General features: G+C 43.1%; 1 protein-coding gene across 2 annotated transcripts; it reads left to right on the forward strand.

Moving 5' to 3' along the window:
- The first annotated feature begins 1,713 nt into the window (after nucleotides 1-1,713).
- LOC148356166 (tetraspanin-8-like) lies at nucleotides 1,714-16,819 on the forward strand. Of its 2 annotated transcripts, none has more exons than XM_088347138.1 (9): nucleotides 1,714-1,931; nucleotides 5,925-5,990; nucleotides 8,375-8,491; nucleotides 9,297-9,371; nucleotides 9,451-9,546; nucleotides 11,246-11,335; nucleotides 14,031-14,093; nucleotides 15,226-15,305; nucleotides 15,590-16,819. In XM_088347138.1, the coding sequence occupies exons 1-9, from the start codon at nucleotides 1,872-1,874 to the stop codon at nucleotides 15,606-15,608; spliced, it is 666 nt and encodes a 221-aa protein (XP_088203264.1). In that variant the 5' UTR covers nucleotides 1,714-1,871; the 3' UTR covers nucleotides 15,609-16,819. The 2 variants fall into 2 exon arrangements, with proteins under 2 accessions (XP_088203264.1, XP_088203263.1); XM_088347137.1 differs by having other exon boundaries at nucleotides 1,716-1,931; nucleotides 15,226-15,309.
- The last annotated feature ends 270 nt before the right edge of the window (nucleotides 16,820-17,089 follow it).

Here is a 17,089-nt window from a genome sequence, read left to right on the forward strand (position 1 = left end):
TTATTTTCTCTCTCTCTCTCTCTCTCTCTCTCTCTCTCTCTCTCTCTCTCTCTCTCTCTCTCTCTCTTTCTTTTCCACCCCTTTTCTCCCACTCTGTCTCTTTCACTTTCTCTCTCTCTTTTTCTCTTCCTTAGTTGCTCTTTGTCTCTTTCTCTCTCTGTGTCTTTTTAACTTCTTTTGCTCTAATTTCCTTTTTTCATTTTCTCTTTCTCTCTTCCTACCCTTTGCACTTTCTTTTCTCTTTTCTCTCCTTCTGTCTTTCTATTTCTCTTTGGATTTCTTTACTCCTCTCCCTTTCTTTTCCCCCTCTCTCACGATTTTTTATCTCTTTTGTTTCTCACACTCCCTCCCTCTCTCTCTCTTTCTTTCTTTGTCCCGCCCTCTCTCCTTTTCCCTCCCTTTTTCTCTTCTCTTATTTCAATATCTCTTTTTTTCTTACTCTTTAATCTACTAGTCCGGCCCCCCGACAGAATGTTTGTTCTATCGTGTGGCCCCCGAGTTAAAATTAGTGTGACACCCTTGTTTTAAACTATGAAAACACAACATTAACATTCAAGCATTTTCCAAGTGTTTCAAGCGCTAGTACGAACCCTCATTTAAAAAAAAAACACAATTCCAATGCCTCCATTTTAGACAATCCTTTTTTTGCTCCAATCTCCTTTTTTTTCCTTTTCTCTTTCTCTCTTCCTACCCTTCGCACTTTCTTTTCTCTTTCCTTCTGTCTTTCTATTTCTCTTTGGATTTCTTTCTTCCTCCCCCTTTCTTTTCCCCCTCTCTCACGACTTTTTCTCTTTTGTCTCTCTCCCTCTCTCTCTTTTTCTTTTTTTGTCCCGCCCTCTCTCCTTTTCCCTCCCTCTTTCTCTTATTTCTTTCTCTCTCTTTTCTTTCTCTTTAATCTACTAGTCCGGCCTTCGACAGAATGTTTGTTCTATCGTGTGGCCCCCCGAGTTCAAATGAGTTGACACCCCAGTATTTCCAAGCTTTAGTGTCACTCATACCCCATTTCTTCATCTCTGTATTCCGCCAGTAATATTTTTTTGGTATTTAAATTCGAACAAGTAAATCGTTGGACATTGTTCCAAAGTTTGACTCCGCACACAGACACACACATACTTTTCCTGGTGGTTCTCACCTTTGGGATTAGGAATTGACTACAGCCCCTTAAGTTATCATTTCCCTCTTTCTGAGTGAATCATTTATGGATGTTTTCTGGTACTGTGATTTTGTTGACCTTAAATAGCAGTTGTGCAGTGAATATCTTGACTTAATCCACTAATTTTTAGCATTTGGACTACAGGAATAAAATATGAGTATGATCCCGATATCCTACCCTGTGTATGGATCTAATTACACTTTTCATAATGTGGTGAAATAGACATTCCTGTATAGATACAACAAATAAATATGTCTTTTTGTATGCATCTAGGATCCAAAACGGGTCGGGGGCGACCCGAAAACAAGATGGAAGGTTAAAGGCAGCGAGCCATGATTTGAATCATGGCTTCCTGGCATTCCTTTGCACATCTGGATGGGGGCGTGGAGGGAGGGGGCGGGGGGTCTCCAGTCCTTACATCAGAAAAGACAAATAAAATGGGTTATCGATGCGCACATCTGTATAACTTCATCGGGGGGGGGGGGGGGGGGGGGGACATTTCACACACCACACCCCCCCCCCCCCCCCACAACACCAAAAAAGTCCCCTTTACTATCGCCCCCTGGACCCGCCCCCTCTCCATTTCCTCTCCTTACAAACACAAGAGACGAGGGAAGGAGGAGGGGGTGCGGTTTTTCCCCTTTTTCGGTCCTGCATTTCTAAGAGTCCGCCCGTGGCCACAAGGCCTTTATGCGATTGGGTTCTAACATCGGACAAAATGGGGAAAGTCAACAAATGGCTGAAAAGGAGTTTCATCGTCACCACCAGTCTGATGACGGTGAGGGCTGCGTGCTTTCTTGTGTGTTTTTATTTCAGTCTTGTCGTTTCTCACTACTTCTTCCAAAAGTAACTGGATTAGTAACGGAATTACCCAAAAGTAAGAGTAACTACTTGTTACCAGGGAGAGTAACTCGTTCCGAGAGCTAGTTGTGTTATAGAACCTTGTCTTATTTATTTATTACAGTAAACAACATGATAAAAAATCATCAGTAAACCATATAAACTAAGTTTAATCAATCAAATCTAACTCCCCCAAACCAAGACAACTGGTCAAATAGACATGTGCTACTGTACTTCAAGTATAATGTTCACAACACAAGTCAACTGTAAAACAAGATCACTCTATAGAATAAATTACAATCACGAGTCAGACAACTGCTCAAGTAACAATATAGCGTGAAAAGGCTCTATAATAAGAGTAACTATTAGTTACCAGGGAGAGTTACTAGCTCCCTGACAGAACTTGTTGAAGAACAGACAGGTTGTTGTGATATAGAACCTTGTCATATTTATATATTACAGTAAACAACATGATAAGATAAAAATCATCAGTAAACCATATGAAGTAAGTTTAATCGATCAAATCTAACTCCCCAAACTAAAACAACTGGTCAAATAGACATGTGCTACTGTACTTCAAGTATAATGTTCACAACACAGGTCAACTGTAAATATCACTCTATAGAATAAATTACAATCACGAGTCAGACAACTGCTCAAGTAACAATATAGCGTGAAAAGGCTCTATAATAAGAGTAACTACTAGTTACCAGGGAGAGTTACTAGTTCCCTAACAGAACTTCTTGAAGAACAGACAGGTAGTTGTGATATAGAACCTTGTCATATTTATTTATTCCAGTAAACAACATAATAAAAAACCATCAGTAAACCATAAAAAGTAAGTTTAATCGGTCAAATCTAACTCTCCCGATCTGAGACAACTGGTCAAATAGACATGTGCTACTGTACGTCAAGTATAATGTTCACAACACAAGTCAACTGTAAATATGACTCTATAGCAGTGTTTTTCAACCAGTGTGCTGTGAGATCTTGTCTAGTGTGCCGCTGGAATTTGCCCAATTTTATCTTTTCAAAAAATCAGGCCATTATTTCAGTATTTTTGAATTCTTCTGACGAGGAACTGTAATAGTCAACCATATCAGTAGGTGGCAGTAGATTTTTATATACTTTTTATATACAAATTATCTGCTCATGAGGTAGCATAGTACATTTAATTACTTAATTTGTTCAACAAAGCGGTTTAAGATTGCACTGTAAAAAATAAAACATAAATAAAGCATATCATTCTGTAGTACAGTGAAATATTTGACTTCATTTTCAAACATTTTTGACGGACGGTGTGCCTCGGAACCTTTTTATAAATGAAAGTGTACCTTGTTTCAAAAAGGCTTGAAAAACACTGCTTTATAGAATAAATTACAATCGCTAGTCAGACAACTGCTCAAGTAGACGTATGCTACTGCACTTCAAGTATTTTCACACAACAAAAGTAAACAGTTTAACAATATAGAGTGAAGTGCAGTAGCATACGTCTACTTGAGCAGTTGTCTGACTCGTGATTGTAAAATATTCTATGGAGTGATATTGTTTTACAGTTGACTTGTGTTGTGAACATTACACTCCAAGTACAGTAGCACATGTCTACTTGACCAGTTCCATTAAACAGAAGTTGTTGAAGAACAGACAGGTTGTTGTGTTATAAAACCTTGTCATATTTATTTATTTATTACAGTAAATAATATAAAATAAAAATCATCAGTAAACCTCATAAACTAAGTTTAATCAATTTAATATAACTCTCCCAATCTGAGACAACTGGTCAAATAGACATGTACTACTGTACTTCAAGTATAATATTCACAACTCAAGGCAACTGTAAAACAAGATGAATGGCAAATGGTCTGCATTTATACAGCGATTTTCAAGACAATGTTGTTACCCATTCACACACACACTCACACACCAATAGAGGCCATGCCAACCTGCTTATTAGGGGCATTAGGGATTCAGTGTCTTGCCCAAGGACACTTCGACATATAACACGGAGGAGCCAGGACAACTGCTCAAGTAGACCTATGCTAATGCACTTCAAGTATTTTCACACAACAAAACTAAACAGTTCAACAATATAGAGTGAAGTGCAGTAGTATATGTCTTTTGTGTATGTTTACGTACGTTTTGTGTATTTACGTACGCTCTGTGTGTTTATGTATGTGTTTGTGCGTTTTTACGTACGTTCTTGTCACGACCGGTACAAGTAGGGGACCCAAATGCGTAACGTTTCACACTTTGTTAAGGGATCAGGGAAGTCAGGGCGAGAGGAAAAATACAGCGATCTGGTGCATGCTGGGCAGGAGGAGCAGGTAGCCCTGACGAACGAAGCGTGGTCGGAGATCGGAACGAGTCGGGCAGCCAGGACGGGAGAACGAAGCGTGGTCGGAGATCAAAACAAGTCGGGTAGCTGGGACGAGCGTAAAGTCAGGGATCGATACAGGAAACGGAATCGGGCAGGATACCGGTAGCCGGGACAGGAGAACGGAGGTTGGATCGTGGGTCGGTACAGGAAACAGAATCCGGATACGGTTTGCCGGGACAGGAGAACAGAGCTTGGATCGGGGATCGATACAGGAAATCGAATCAGGATACAGGTAGGCGGGACAGGAGAACGGAGCTTGGGACAGGGATCAATACAGGAAACAGAATCAGGATACGGGTAGCCGGGACAGGAGAACGGAGCTTGGATCGGGGATCGATAAAGGAAAAAGAATCAGGATACGGGTGGCCAGGACAGGAGAACGGCGGTTGGAACAAGGACCGATACAAGAAACAGAATCAGGATACGGGTAGCCGGGACAGGGGAACAGAGCTTGGATCACGGGTCGATACAGGAAACAGAATCAGGATACGGGAAGCCGGGACAGGAGAACGGAGCTTGGGACAGGGATCGATACAGGAAACAGAATCAGGATACAGGTAGCTGGGACAGGAGAACAGAACTTGGATCGGGGATTGATACAGGAAACATAATCAGGATACGGGTAGCCAGGACAGAAGAACGGAGCTTGGATCGGGGATCGATACGGGTAACAGAATCAGGACACGGGTAGCCGGGACAAGAGAACGGAGTTTGGATCGGGGATTGATACAGGAAACGGAATCAGGATACGGGTAGCCAAGATAGGAGAACGGAGCTTGGAACATGGATCGATACAGGAAACAGAATCAGAATACGGGTAGCCGGGACAGGAGAACGGAGCTTGGATCGGGGATCGATACAGGAAACAGAATCAGGATACAGGTAGCTGGGACAGGAGAACAGAACTTGGATCGGGGATCGATACAGGAAACAGAATCTGGATACGGGTAGCCGGGACAGGAGAACGGAGCTTGGATCGGGGATCGATACAGGAAACAGAATCAGGATACAGGTAGCTGGGTCAGGAGAACAGAACTTGGATCGGGGATTGATACGGGAAACAGAATCAGGATACGGTTAGCTGGGACAAGAGAACGGAGCTTGGATCAGGGATCGATACGGGTAACAGAATCACGATACGGCTAGCCGGGACAGGAGAACAGAGCTTGGAACGGGGATCGATACAGGAAACCGATCGGAATCAAAACCATAGCCAGAGTCAAAAGTGCTTGCCTTGCATGCGCTGAGGTTCGCTGACAGACTGACCAGGAGTGAAGGAGAACGGCGTACTTAAATAAGAGGAGGACTAATCAGGGAACGAGTGGCAGCTGGGGCTGAAAGTAAGATGAATCTGTTGCTGGTGATGTTCAATAAATATGACAAGGTTCTATGACCCAACTACCTATCTGTTCTTCTCCATTTAACTGAACTTGAACTATAGAGTGATTCAGGGTCTGAGTTACTTTTTGGAAGAAGTAGTGAGTAACTCGAACTAGTACCGTGGCCGACCCTGGCTATCAGTAAAGTGTTTTTTGTTTTTTTTCCTGACGGTAGATAATAGGTGCGCTGATGTTGGCCGGGACTCTGTTTAGCCACGGCCACTTCTCTCGGGATGAGCAGGTAACGCCCCCTACCTTCCCAACTGACAATTACCACTGGTCAAATCATAGAAAGCACTTACTCTCACATGTCATCAAATCGCATCTGAAGGATTTTATACATTTGACTATAAAGGATTTTATACGATTAAATACAAGTTACATTTATCGAGTGCAATGAAGATTTTCACTGAGTGGGCTTCAGGTCACGCTGTTCCAAATTCGGAATGTTTTGGCTGGGGAGTTGTGATAACAGGACTCTGACGGGGGGATGGCAGGCGATGTTTGGAGAACAAGGCCCTGATGACGTAGAAACGCTCTCCTGTTTTGAGTTTCTCCGGACATCGAGGCGAGGGGGTTTTCCTGGCACGCCCATGGGAGGAGCCGGCACACCAGCTTAAGGAAAAAACGTGGGAAGAGGAAGAAAGGCAGAAGGTCGAGAGAGGAGGCTTGACGGAGTCTCGAGCGAACTCGGTTTGGATCTGGGACCGGATCCAGACTTTCGGTTCTCAGGCCGGTGTTCCGCTGAGACACCCTATTCTCCTACTCTAGACCAGTGCTTCTCGATTTATTTCTGTCACTCCCCCTGTAGTTTGACTGATATATACTGGAGTGCCCCAACTGGTGTTTTGAACTGGGCATTGGTGTATCCAATTATCTCACACCTGTTCAATTTTCTCGAGTGAGAGTTTTCCTGTTAACCTCTGGTTTGTTACTTTGCTACTTGCATTTTTTGGTTCTAGGCTTTGCACTTTGTTAGTTGTTTTGTGCCCAATTGTTTGTTACTTTGGTCCTGATTCTGTTGATATATACGTCTTCGTTTTGAGCACCCCTGCCTGCAGTTCCTGCCTCCCCCACATGGGTCCTTTCACACCGCAAACCTTAACAATACAGTATATGTATTACCTGAATTCTTATACTGTATAAAAACGAGTCATGGAGAAATGGAGGGACTAACCCAACAATTGCGATCGGAAAACTCGTAATAGGACTAAGACATTAATCGAATGACTATGCGTGTTTATGTCGGGACCAGAACAGAAACAGGACCCAATTGTGTTACGTTTCTAACAAGTTTTATTGGAGGTAAGACGGAACAAAACCGGTCGGTAGCCGGGACTGGGAGAGCAAGGCGTGGTCGGGGTCGGAAGCGAGTAGACGTAGTCGGGGACAAAAGAGGTCGTAAGCCGGGGCGGGAGAGCAGCCGTGGTCAGGATCAAAACATGTCGAAGCCGGACACAAACGAGAACAAAAAACGGGACAGGTGGGAGACAGGGTCGAAATAGGCTTGCCTAGTGTTCACTGAGGTTCGCAGATGGACTGACCACAGGGGATTGGCAGGACTGGGTAAAAATAGGGATGGACCCAATCATGGGTTTAGGTCAGGGGTGTCAGCCTAGTAGAAAGAAAAAGAGAGAAATAAATAAGACAAAGAAAGATAGAGAGAGAGAGATAATGTGAAAAACAAAAGAGAAATAGTGAGGGAGGGGGAAAGAGGGAGATAAAGAAAGAAATCCAAAGAGAAACAGAAAGAGAAAAAGAGAGGAGAGAAAAAGAGAGAAGGGGAGAAAGTGAGAAGAGGTAAGTGAGAGAGCGTGAGGAAAAATCAAAAAAAGGAAGAGAAAACCAAAGAAGGTAAAAAGAGAAAGAGACAAAGGGGAACAGAGAAAAAGAGAGTGAGAGAAAAAGGGAGAGAGAGAGAGAAAAGAGAGAGAGAGAAAAGAGAGAGAGAGAAAAGAGAGAGAGAGAGAACGTGAGAAACAGAAGAGATAGAGAAATAGTGAGAGGAGGAAGAAAGAGAGAGAAAGAAAGAAATCCAAAGAGAAATAGAAAGCGAGAAAGGAGAGAAGAGAAGGTGAGAAAGAGAAATGGAGAGAAAGCAAAAGAAGGTAAAAGACACAGAGAGAGAAAGAGACAGAGGAACAAAGAAAGACTGAAAGAGAGCGATAGAGAGTGAGAGAAAATGGAGGGAGGGAGGTAGACACAGAGAGAGAGAGAGAGAGAGAGAGAGAGAAATAAATACAACTACAGTGTCTTTGTTCGAGGCACCTGGCTTTGGCAACATCAAGTGTACATATTTCAACCTGCAGCTCGTTTTTCTCTTTCGCTTCTCTGAGCATTGTCTTGGGGCCGGATTCAATCCCTTAGCGGGCCTGATCTGCCCCGCGGGCCGCCTGTTTGACACCTGTGGTTTAGGTAATCGGAATTATGGCATTTTTCGGTTTCCAATCAGATTATCGCCTACAGGTAAACATAACCCTAAACTGAAAAATGAGACCAATGAGAAACACCTGGAAACCCCAAATAAGGTCGCTGCTAACACTAGAAAGGGGCAAGACAACCAGAAAGAGGAAGCTCCATACTACCTGTGAATAAATGAGCTCCTGTATGTGCACACGTCTACAGATCGAGCACATGATCGTGGGCATCAATGCCATGTACGCTCTGTCCATCACCCTCTTGCTACTGCCCATCATCGGCTTGTACGGCGCCTGCAAAGAAAAAAGATGGCCGCTCATCGTGGTAAGAGACAACTGTCACCACACACACACACAAGAAACCCACCGGCAAAACCAATCCCTGCTTCTCAAACCAGATTTCATTTAAAATAGAGTCATTTCACGCGCATGCTCGCGGTTTCCTTGTATTCTAGGATGAAAATGGTGAAAGTAAGAAAAGGACTGTTTTAAATAGAGTACAAATGCCGACCCAGACCGTACAAAAGATTGGCCATTTCAACAAAAAGATGGCGCCAACGAGTAGATTACCTTGACGTCATGGACGCCACTTTAAAAAATGGTGTTTTTCATTTTGTTCTTTTATCTTTTTATCTCATTTTTGTTTACTTTAATATTTATTTGTACTGTTATTGATTACATTAGAGTGTTTAGTAGAACATTACCGAAGAAACATCGCTTTGACACAATGAAAAGTAGCTTTTATTCATTTTAACCCTCAAAAAAACTCTAATTTTAGCCATCAATCACTAAACACCTTAGCAACAGAAGTAAGTACACCCTAAAGTGAAAGTTCCTAGAGTGTGTAGTACGGAGTACTTTTAGACTGACCCCCCCCCCTCCTCTTTAATCTCAGTACTCCTGCGCCTATCTTTTTTAGATAGCATTTTATTAATCTTGTACCCTTGGTTAGTGCCACAATTCAAGAGTTCCTTGCCATGGTGTACCATCTTGGGAGTTTCAATGACCAGTATGATTAAGTGTACTACAAATTAGACATACCTGCTGACCTAGTATGAGTAAAAAGTCACATGGTACTCGCCTGGAAAAAAATGAATACTGCACTCAATCATCTTGGTTTTCTTTTTTAGTTCACAGGAGGAATTATCCTGTGCAGCCTGTTTGTCCTTTATGTGGCGGTCAACATGCTGATCCTGCGGCGGGGGGTAAGTCCGAGACCGGATCCTCTCCGAGTCCGATAAATTCTGGCCATTAAGCGTTCCGCTCGTGTTTTCTGCTTCGCAGTTCATCAAACTCATGTCGGGATTCTACCTGAGCATGCAACCTATCAGCAACGCCAGTGACCTGGACCTGAAAGTCCTGCAGGAGACCCAAATCGAAGTGTGTGATATGAGCTGGCGCTAGGGCTGCAACTAACGATTATTTTCATTATTATTTTTACTATTAAAATGTAGCGTTTACCAAATTGTTCGAATGAGTTATCTGACTCCATTATCCAAACACAACCTACATGGAAAAGATGGACCAGAGACCAGCATTTCCACACGGGGACAGATTTAATTTCTTAAATAATTTCGCTAAGTGAACTCCATCCAATATGGCCGAATTAGTGTCGCTCAAGCCTCTGTCAAGCCTCCTCTCTCTCGTTCTCTCGCTTTCTTCTCTCGGCCCGCCCATGTTTTTCTGCAAGCTGGTGTGCCGGCTCCTCCCATGGGTGTGCCAATGAAAGCCCCCACGTGGGGTCAACCCCCTCGCCTCGATGTCTGGAAAAACTCAAAACAACAGCGTTTCTACGTCATCAGGGCCTTCTTCTCAAAACATCGCCAGCCGTCCTCCGTCAAAATTCCCTTGTCAAAATATTCTACATTTGGAACAGCGTGACCTGTCATTGAACTTAAGCCTACTGGGTGAAAATCTTCATTGCACTCAATAAATGTAACTTGTATTCAATCGTATAAAATCTGTTATAGTCAAATGTATAAAATCCTTCAATAATCAATGAATAAGGTCGATTATTTTTTGATCAATCGGATTTTTTGAAGACATTTTGAATTTCCTCCTCTTTATTCAAATATTGAAGTTTTGGACGGATAGAAGAAAAGTGCACAAAACAACGGAATATTCAATTAAACAGTGAAAAAAAATCCAAATGTTTCTTCAAGTAGCCTGACAATAAACAAAAGTATGCGTAAATATATGCTATACACATATCCTATGTGCATATGATACTCTTTTCCTACCACTTTTTTCAAAGATCATATTATCCCGCCTGTCTCATCCTGTCCGGTATCTTGCTCCAGTCTCCTATATCCGGTATCGATCCCGCCTGTCTCGTCCTGTCCGGTATCTTGCTCCAGTTGCCAGTAAACGGTATCGATCCGCCTGTCTTGTCCTGTCCGGTATCTTGCTCCAGTATCCGGTATCGATCCCGTCTGTCTCGTCCTGTCTGGTATCTTGCTCCAGTCTCCAGTATCCGGTATCGATCCCACCTGTCTCGTCCTGTCTTTTATCTTGCCCCAGTCGCCAGTATCTGGTATCGATCCCGCCTGTCTTGTCCTGTCCGGTATCTTGCTCCAGTATCCAGTATCGATCCCGCCTGTCTCGTCCTTTCCGGTATCTTGCTCCAGTCTCCAGTATCCAGTATCAATCCCACCTGTCTCGTCCTGTCTTTTATCTTGCTCCAGTCTCCAGTATCCGGTATCGATCCCGCCTGTCTCGTCCTGTCCGGTATCTCGCTGCAGTCTCCAGTGTCCGGTATCGATCCCGTCTGTCTCGTCCTGTCCGGTATCTTGCTCCAGTCTCCAGTGTCCGGTATCGATCCCGCCTGTCTCATCCTGTCCGGTATCTCGCTCCAGTCTCCAGTGTCCGGTATCGATCCCGTCTGTCTCGTCCTGTCCGGTATCTTGCTCCAGTCTCCGACTACAACTCCAACTCTCAGCGTCACAACAGAGTTACATTGATTTAACATACTTAATCTCGCGATACAATAAATCGATGATCAAATTAGTCTCCAACGCTTTTAACAATGGATTTCGTCGATTAGTTGTTGCAGCCCCAGCATTTTTTGTTTGCTTTCCAGTTAGAGTGCTGCGGAGTGACACAGGGCCACGTGGAGTGGGGCTTCAACATCTCCGAGTCTTGCCTCTGTAACGACACCTTGGCCTCCTGTGTGAGTATTGTCCCCACCTACGTACTAACTACGTTTTCCGAAGCATTGCTCCCGAGTGTCAAAACGTAAAAATACTTTGTTGTTGCTTTTTATTTTAAAAAAAATGTATATAAAGGATTTGGCACAGCTCACCTGTAAGTATCAAGCCTCTGGGAATTATTTCAGTAGGAAAAAAGATAACCATTAAATTTGAGTAGATTTGATCAGAACTTTGTCCACACATCGAGGTAGCCCCCACTTCTTGGTTTTGCTTCCTGTATCCAATAATTAAAGAGTGTAAGCGGCCCCATATGACAAGTAGGTTGTGAAGCAATGTGTGAGAGAATCTATCTATCTATCTATCTATCTATCTATCTATCTATCTAGACGTCTATCTAGACATCTATCTATCTAGACATGTAGACTTCTATCTATCCATCTATCTATCAATCCCTCGCTCACTCAGGAGCGAAGAAAAACAGGAAGCCAGAGGCTGACGAGATCGATACCAGATACACGAACAGATACCTGACAGACGGGGTTGATACCAGACAGGGCGGGACAGACAGGATCAATACCGAAGACTGGAGTCAGATATCAGACAGGACGTGACAGACGGGATCGATACCAGATACTGGGGACTGGAGTCAGATATCAGACAGGATGAGACAGACGAGATCGATACCGGATACTGGAGACTGAAGTCAGATATCAGACAAGACGAGACAGACTGGATCGATACCGGATACTGGGGACCGGAGTCAGATATCAAACAGGAAGAGATAGACAGGATCGATACCCGATACTGGAGACTGGAGTCAGATATCAGAAAGGACGAGATATACAGGATCAATACCGGACAAAACACACGTCTTGCGGGTGCAGAGGGGTCGTTGACGGACTGACAAGGGGTGAGTGAGAGCATTGAGCTTAAAAAGGAGGGAAGCCAATCAGGCAACGAGCCGCAGCTGGTGCCAAACAGGCGGGGCAAAGTGAGGGCAATGGACTACTGTGACTCTCTATCCGTCTAACTATCTATCTATCTAGACATCTAGGCATCTAGACATCTAACTATCCCTCGCTCTCTTTATCTCTTTATCTATCTATCTATCTATCTATCTAGCTAGGTAGCTATTTATCCATCTATATTTCTCTCTCTTGCTCTGTCTCTCTCTCTCTCTCTCTTTCTCTCTATGTCTCTCTCTCTCTATATATCTACTAATATATTTATCTATCTAGCTATCTTTCTCTCTCTATCTCTCTCTCTCTCTCTCTTTCTCTCTCTTTCTCTCTCTCTATATATCTACCGATCTGTTTATCTATCTAGCTATCTTTCTCTCTCTCTCTCTTTCTCTCTCTTTCTCTGTCTTTCTCTCTCTCTATACATCTACCGATCTGTTTATCTATCTAGGTATCTTTCTCTCTCTATCTCTCTATCTATCTCTCTATCTCTTGCTTTCTCTCTCTCTATCTATCTATATCATGCTCTCTATTTATCTATCTATCTATCTATCTATCTATCTATCTATCTATCTATCTATCTATCTATCTCTTTGTCTCTCTGTCTATATATCTACCGATCTATTTATCTATCTAGCTATCTTTCTCTCTCTATCTCTTGCTCTCTCTCTCTATCTATCTATATCATGCTCTCTATTTATCTATCTAGACATCTATTTCTCTCTCTCTCTCTCTCTCTCTCTCTCTCTCTCTCTCTCTAACTCTATGTATCTTTCTCTTCCTCTCTCTCTCTGCCTCTCTATCTATCTATCTATTTATCTATCTCTATCTGACAAAATGGATACAGTAAATATATGAAAAAAAGTATTTTTGTCATACATTTACATATGAAGTGATTTAATTAGGCGTTCATTTATCTGTACGGCATATATTTTGAAGGATTTATCCGTCTATACATATATTTCTACCTATGGCGAGATCGGTACTTTTTACTGGTCGATCAAAACAAAACTGGACACCATTTTTCTCCTCTGTACACAACATCTAAGCTGACTTTGTTATAGTACACATCTTCCTGTCACGGTTGCCGATTGTCCTCACTTGGCCGCGCCCGCCTGATTGGTTTCCCTCCTATTTAAGCTCATTGCTCTCACTCACCCCTTGTCAGTCCGTCAACGAACCTCTGCACCCGCATGACGTGTGTTTTGACTGTGTCCGGTATCCTGCTTGTGTATCCTGTCTGGTATTGATCCCGTCTATCTCGTCATGTTTAATATCTGACTCCAGTCCCCAGTGTCCGGTATCGATCCCGTCTGTCCTGCCTGATATGTGACTCCAGTCTCCAGTATAGGGTACCGATCCCGTCTTTCTCGTCCTGTTTGATATCTGACTCCAGTCTCCAGTGTCTGGTATCAATCCTGTCTGTCCCGTCCTGTCCAGTATCAATCCAGTCCGTCCGGTATCTGCTCGTGTATCTGGTATCGATTCTGGCTGTCCTGTCCTGTCTGGTTGCAACCCTGTCTCTCCGGTATCTGCTCGTGTATCTGGTATAGATCTCGTCAGACTTCTGTCTTACTTCTTCTGCCCAGCGATCGCCGAATCACTGGCGTTTGTGTTCACGCGCATGACTGCCCCATTCCTGTAAAACAAAGCTTGTGCGAAAACGTTACGCATCTGGGTCCTCCTCCTGTTCTGGTTCTGACACTTCTGTATTTATATCTGTCGACAAATGTCTTTGCTGTGTTTTCTGTCTCAGGTGGCCGCCCCCAGGAACAGCAGCCTGTTCATAGAAAACACGCCAACCATGGTTTATAAGGAGGTACGGTTTATCAACCTGACTAAGCAATGAGGTCTTTCCTGTTACGAAAGTCACATGGCTTCCCAGGGGTTCGGTAGACTTCTTGGTTCTTGTTTTCAAACCCTTAAGGAAAATTTGTGGAGTGTAATTGCGATATCGCCCTTAGTGTCACAACCCTTTTGCCATTGTTTTTCAGGTGGGTTAAATAATTACCAAGTTACTTATTGGAAATAATGCTACATAGACTCAGTCAACGAGTACATTTTGTTTTTCTAGAAAATCACAATAACCCAGCACTGGTATCCTATTTTCAGAACAGGTCTGCAGGCACCTAAACCGTTCATTAGAGACCCCTGCTGGACTCCTTTGTAAAGGAAGCTTCTCAAACATTGTATGTTCACTATTGTGACACTTTATGATGAAAACACACAGAACTAACTGTAAACACCCAAAATGCCAGCCTGGCACCCAGAGCAAATTAATGGGATGAGCAGTAGGGGTGGGTGGATCTCGTCATGTCGTCTTTATTTGTAGAGTCCTTAATCACAAAAGGTTTCAGAGGGCTGTACGGACTACTAGTACACCATCCCCTAAACTAAAACCTTCATGAGGGCAAGGAAAAACTCTAGGATGCTAGAAATTTCTACACTGATGAAAACAAAGTTATGTTATTACTTTGAGTTCCTGGAGTTCTGATATGAATTACTAATCCCAGGGAAATAGATTCATTTCCAGAGGGACCAGATCATGCCACTTTAGACTTGGTCTCAGATATTTGATACCATCAGTATCAGGTGATGGTGTTTAAAATGGTTAAACTTGTCCGAAGGCCAAAGAAGTGAGACATTTGCGTAATATTTTATCGATGCATAGCCGTGGATGTTTTAATTATATTCAGAACTTCATGTTATCTGATTTCATTATGGTACATGGCGGACTGGTGCGTCTGGGAACTGTCCAAAAGGGGGTGCAGTCGTTCCATCCATTCCAAAGTTTTGAGTTCTTTAAACTGGGCAACTGCAACTGTTCAGTTTTTGTTTTTTGATTTTGTAGCAGGCTAAAACGATGCCTATTTTTAGGACAATTTCCTGTCTGGGTGGTCAGTAGCGCTTGGTTAGTTCTTCTCAAAAATGTCCAATTTTGTCTGTTGCAGGCATGTCTTCCGGTCCTCATCTCGCATTTAAACGCGGCCATCGACCTGGCGGCCGGCATCTCCATGGGCCTGACTTCACTGTGGGTACTGAATGATTTTATACATTTTACTATAAAGGATTTTATATGATTAAGAATAAGTTACATTTGTTGAGTGCAATGTGGAAAAAACGTGGGCTCAGGAAGAAAGGGAAGATAGAGAGAGGAGACAGAGACTCGAGCGACCCTAATTCGGCTAATTCGGCTAATTCGATGGAGTTCACTTAGTTGAATTATTTAAGAAATTAAATCTGCCCCCGTGTGGAAATGCCGGTCTCTTGTCCTAAACTTCTCACGTTCCGTCCCGTCTTCTTCTCGTTCCTCAGGGGTTGTCCTGCGCACTGAGCATCGGCATCCTGTTCCAGCTGAGACCCAAAAAGGACACGCTGGTGGTCGCGTACAGCCGAGAGGCCAAAACGGGAAACTACGCCGTCTTGGCCGAGCTCACCTGAGAGAAGTTATGGAGGTCCACGGTGGGACTTCGGTGAGGAACATCAGAGCTGCAGGACCTTGCAAAAGTATTGCCCCCTTTCTGGAGAACTTTCAAACTTATAGATAAAAAAACACTTATTATTATCGAGGACTCAACAGACTCAAGGCAGATGTATTCAATACGTGATATTGGGCTATCAAATTAAAGGTAGGCCATTGCAGCCATTTTGGGTATGTTTCTAGAATTTTGGCCCATTCTTCTTTACCAAACAGCTCAAGTTCCTTAAAGCAATATTCAGATCTTGACACAAATGCTCGAATGGATATGTGTCAAATATGCGAACCCCAGGCCAGATCGGGGCCGCCAAGGCTTTCAATTTGGCCCGCCAAGATACACTGAAAGAAGCGCAGGAGAAAAATGACTCGCAGTTTGAAATGTGTCTCTCTTTATGTTTATTTCAGGTGATATGTCTCTCTCTTTTTCTCTCTTTCTCCCTTCTTCTCTGTCTCTCTCTTCTCATTTTCTCTTTCTTTCTCAGTCTTTTTCTCTCTTTCTTTCTTTTTGTATTTCTATTTCTTTCTTTCTCTCTTTTTGTGTTTCTCTTTCTCGATTTGTCTTTCTCTGTCTCTCTCTCTCTATTTTCTCTCTTTTCTGCTTTTCTCGCTTTCTCTGTCTTATTTATTTCTGTCTGTCTCTTTTTCTATCTCTTTGTCTTTTCTTATCTCTCTTTCTCACTTCCTGTTTATGTCTCTCTTTGTTTTTTTAATCCCTCTATCTCTTTTCTATACTCTTTATGTTTCACTCACTTTCTCTTTCTCCCTCTCTATTTGTGTCTCTTTCTTTATATCATTCTTTCTCCTGCTTTATTTGGTCTTCTCTTTCTCCCTTTCTCTCTCTTTCCCATTTTCTCTCACTTTCTCTTGCTCGTTCTCACTTTCTCTCATGTATTCTGCCTCTCCCTATCTCCCTCTCTTTTTCCTCCTCTCTTTCTTTCTCATTAATCCACTAATCTGGCCCCTACGAGGTTTTTTTTCTCCCCACCATTTGGCCCGCGGGCACTGTCACCGCGCAATGAAAATATTTTCTGCGCCATGTCAATAAATCATAGTTTGTTCGTATCAAACTACGTTACATTATTCGCGTGTGTACATTTTACCTATGTATTGATGGATCTCAGTGAACACTAGGCAAGCCTCTTTTTGACCCTGACTCCCATCTGTTTTTGCTCCGGTCTGTTCCCCGGCTTCGACCTGTTTTCGATCCTGACCACGTCTACTCTCTTTTCCTAGCTTACGACTCGCTTACGACCCCGACCACATTTTTGCTCTCCTGTCCCGGCTACTGACCCGTTTCTGTTCCCGACACCAGCATCGCTCGCCACGGAGGATCCACT

The sequence above is a fragment of the Urocampus carinirostris genome, chromosome 11, assembly GCF_059441175.1.
Source record: "Urocampus carinirostris isolate Australia breed hairy pipefish chromosome 11, RoL_Ucar_1.0, whole genome shotgun sequence".
Lineage (NCBI taxonomy): Eukaryota > Metazoa > Chordata > Actinopteri > Syngnathiformes > Syngnathidae > Urocampus > Urocampus carinirostris.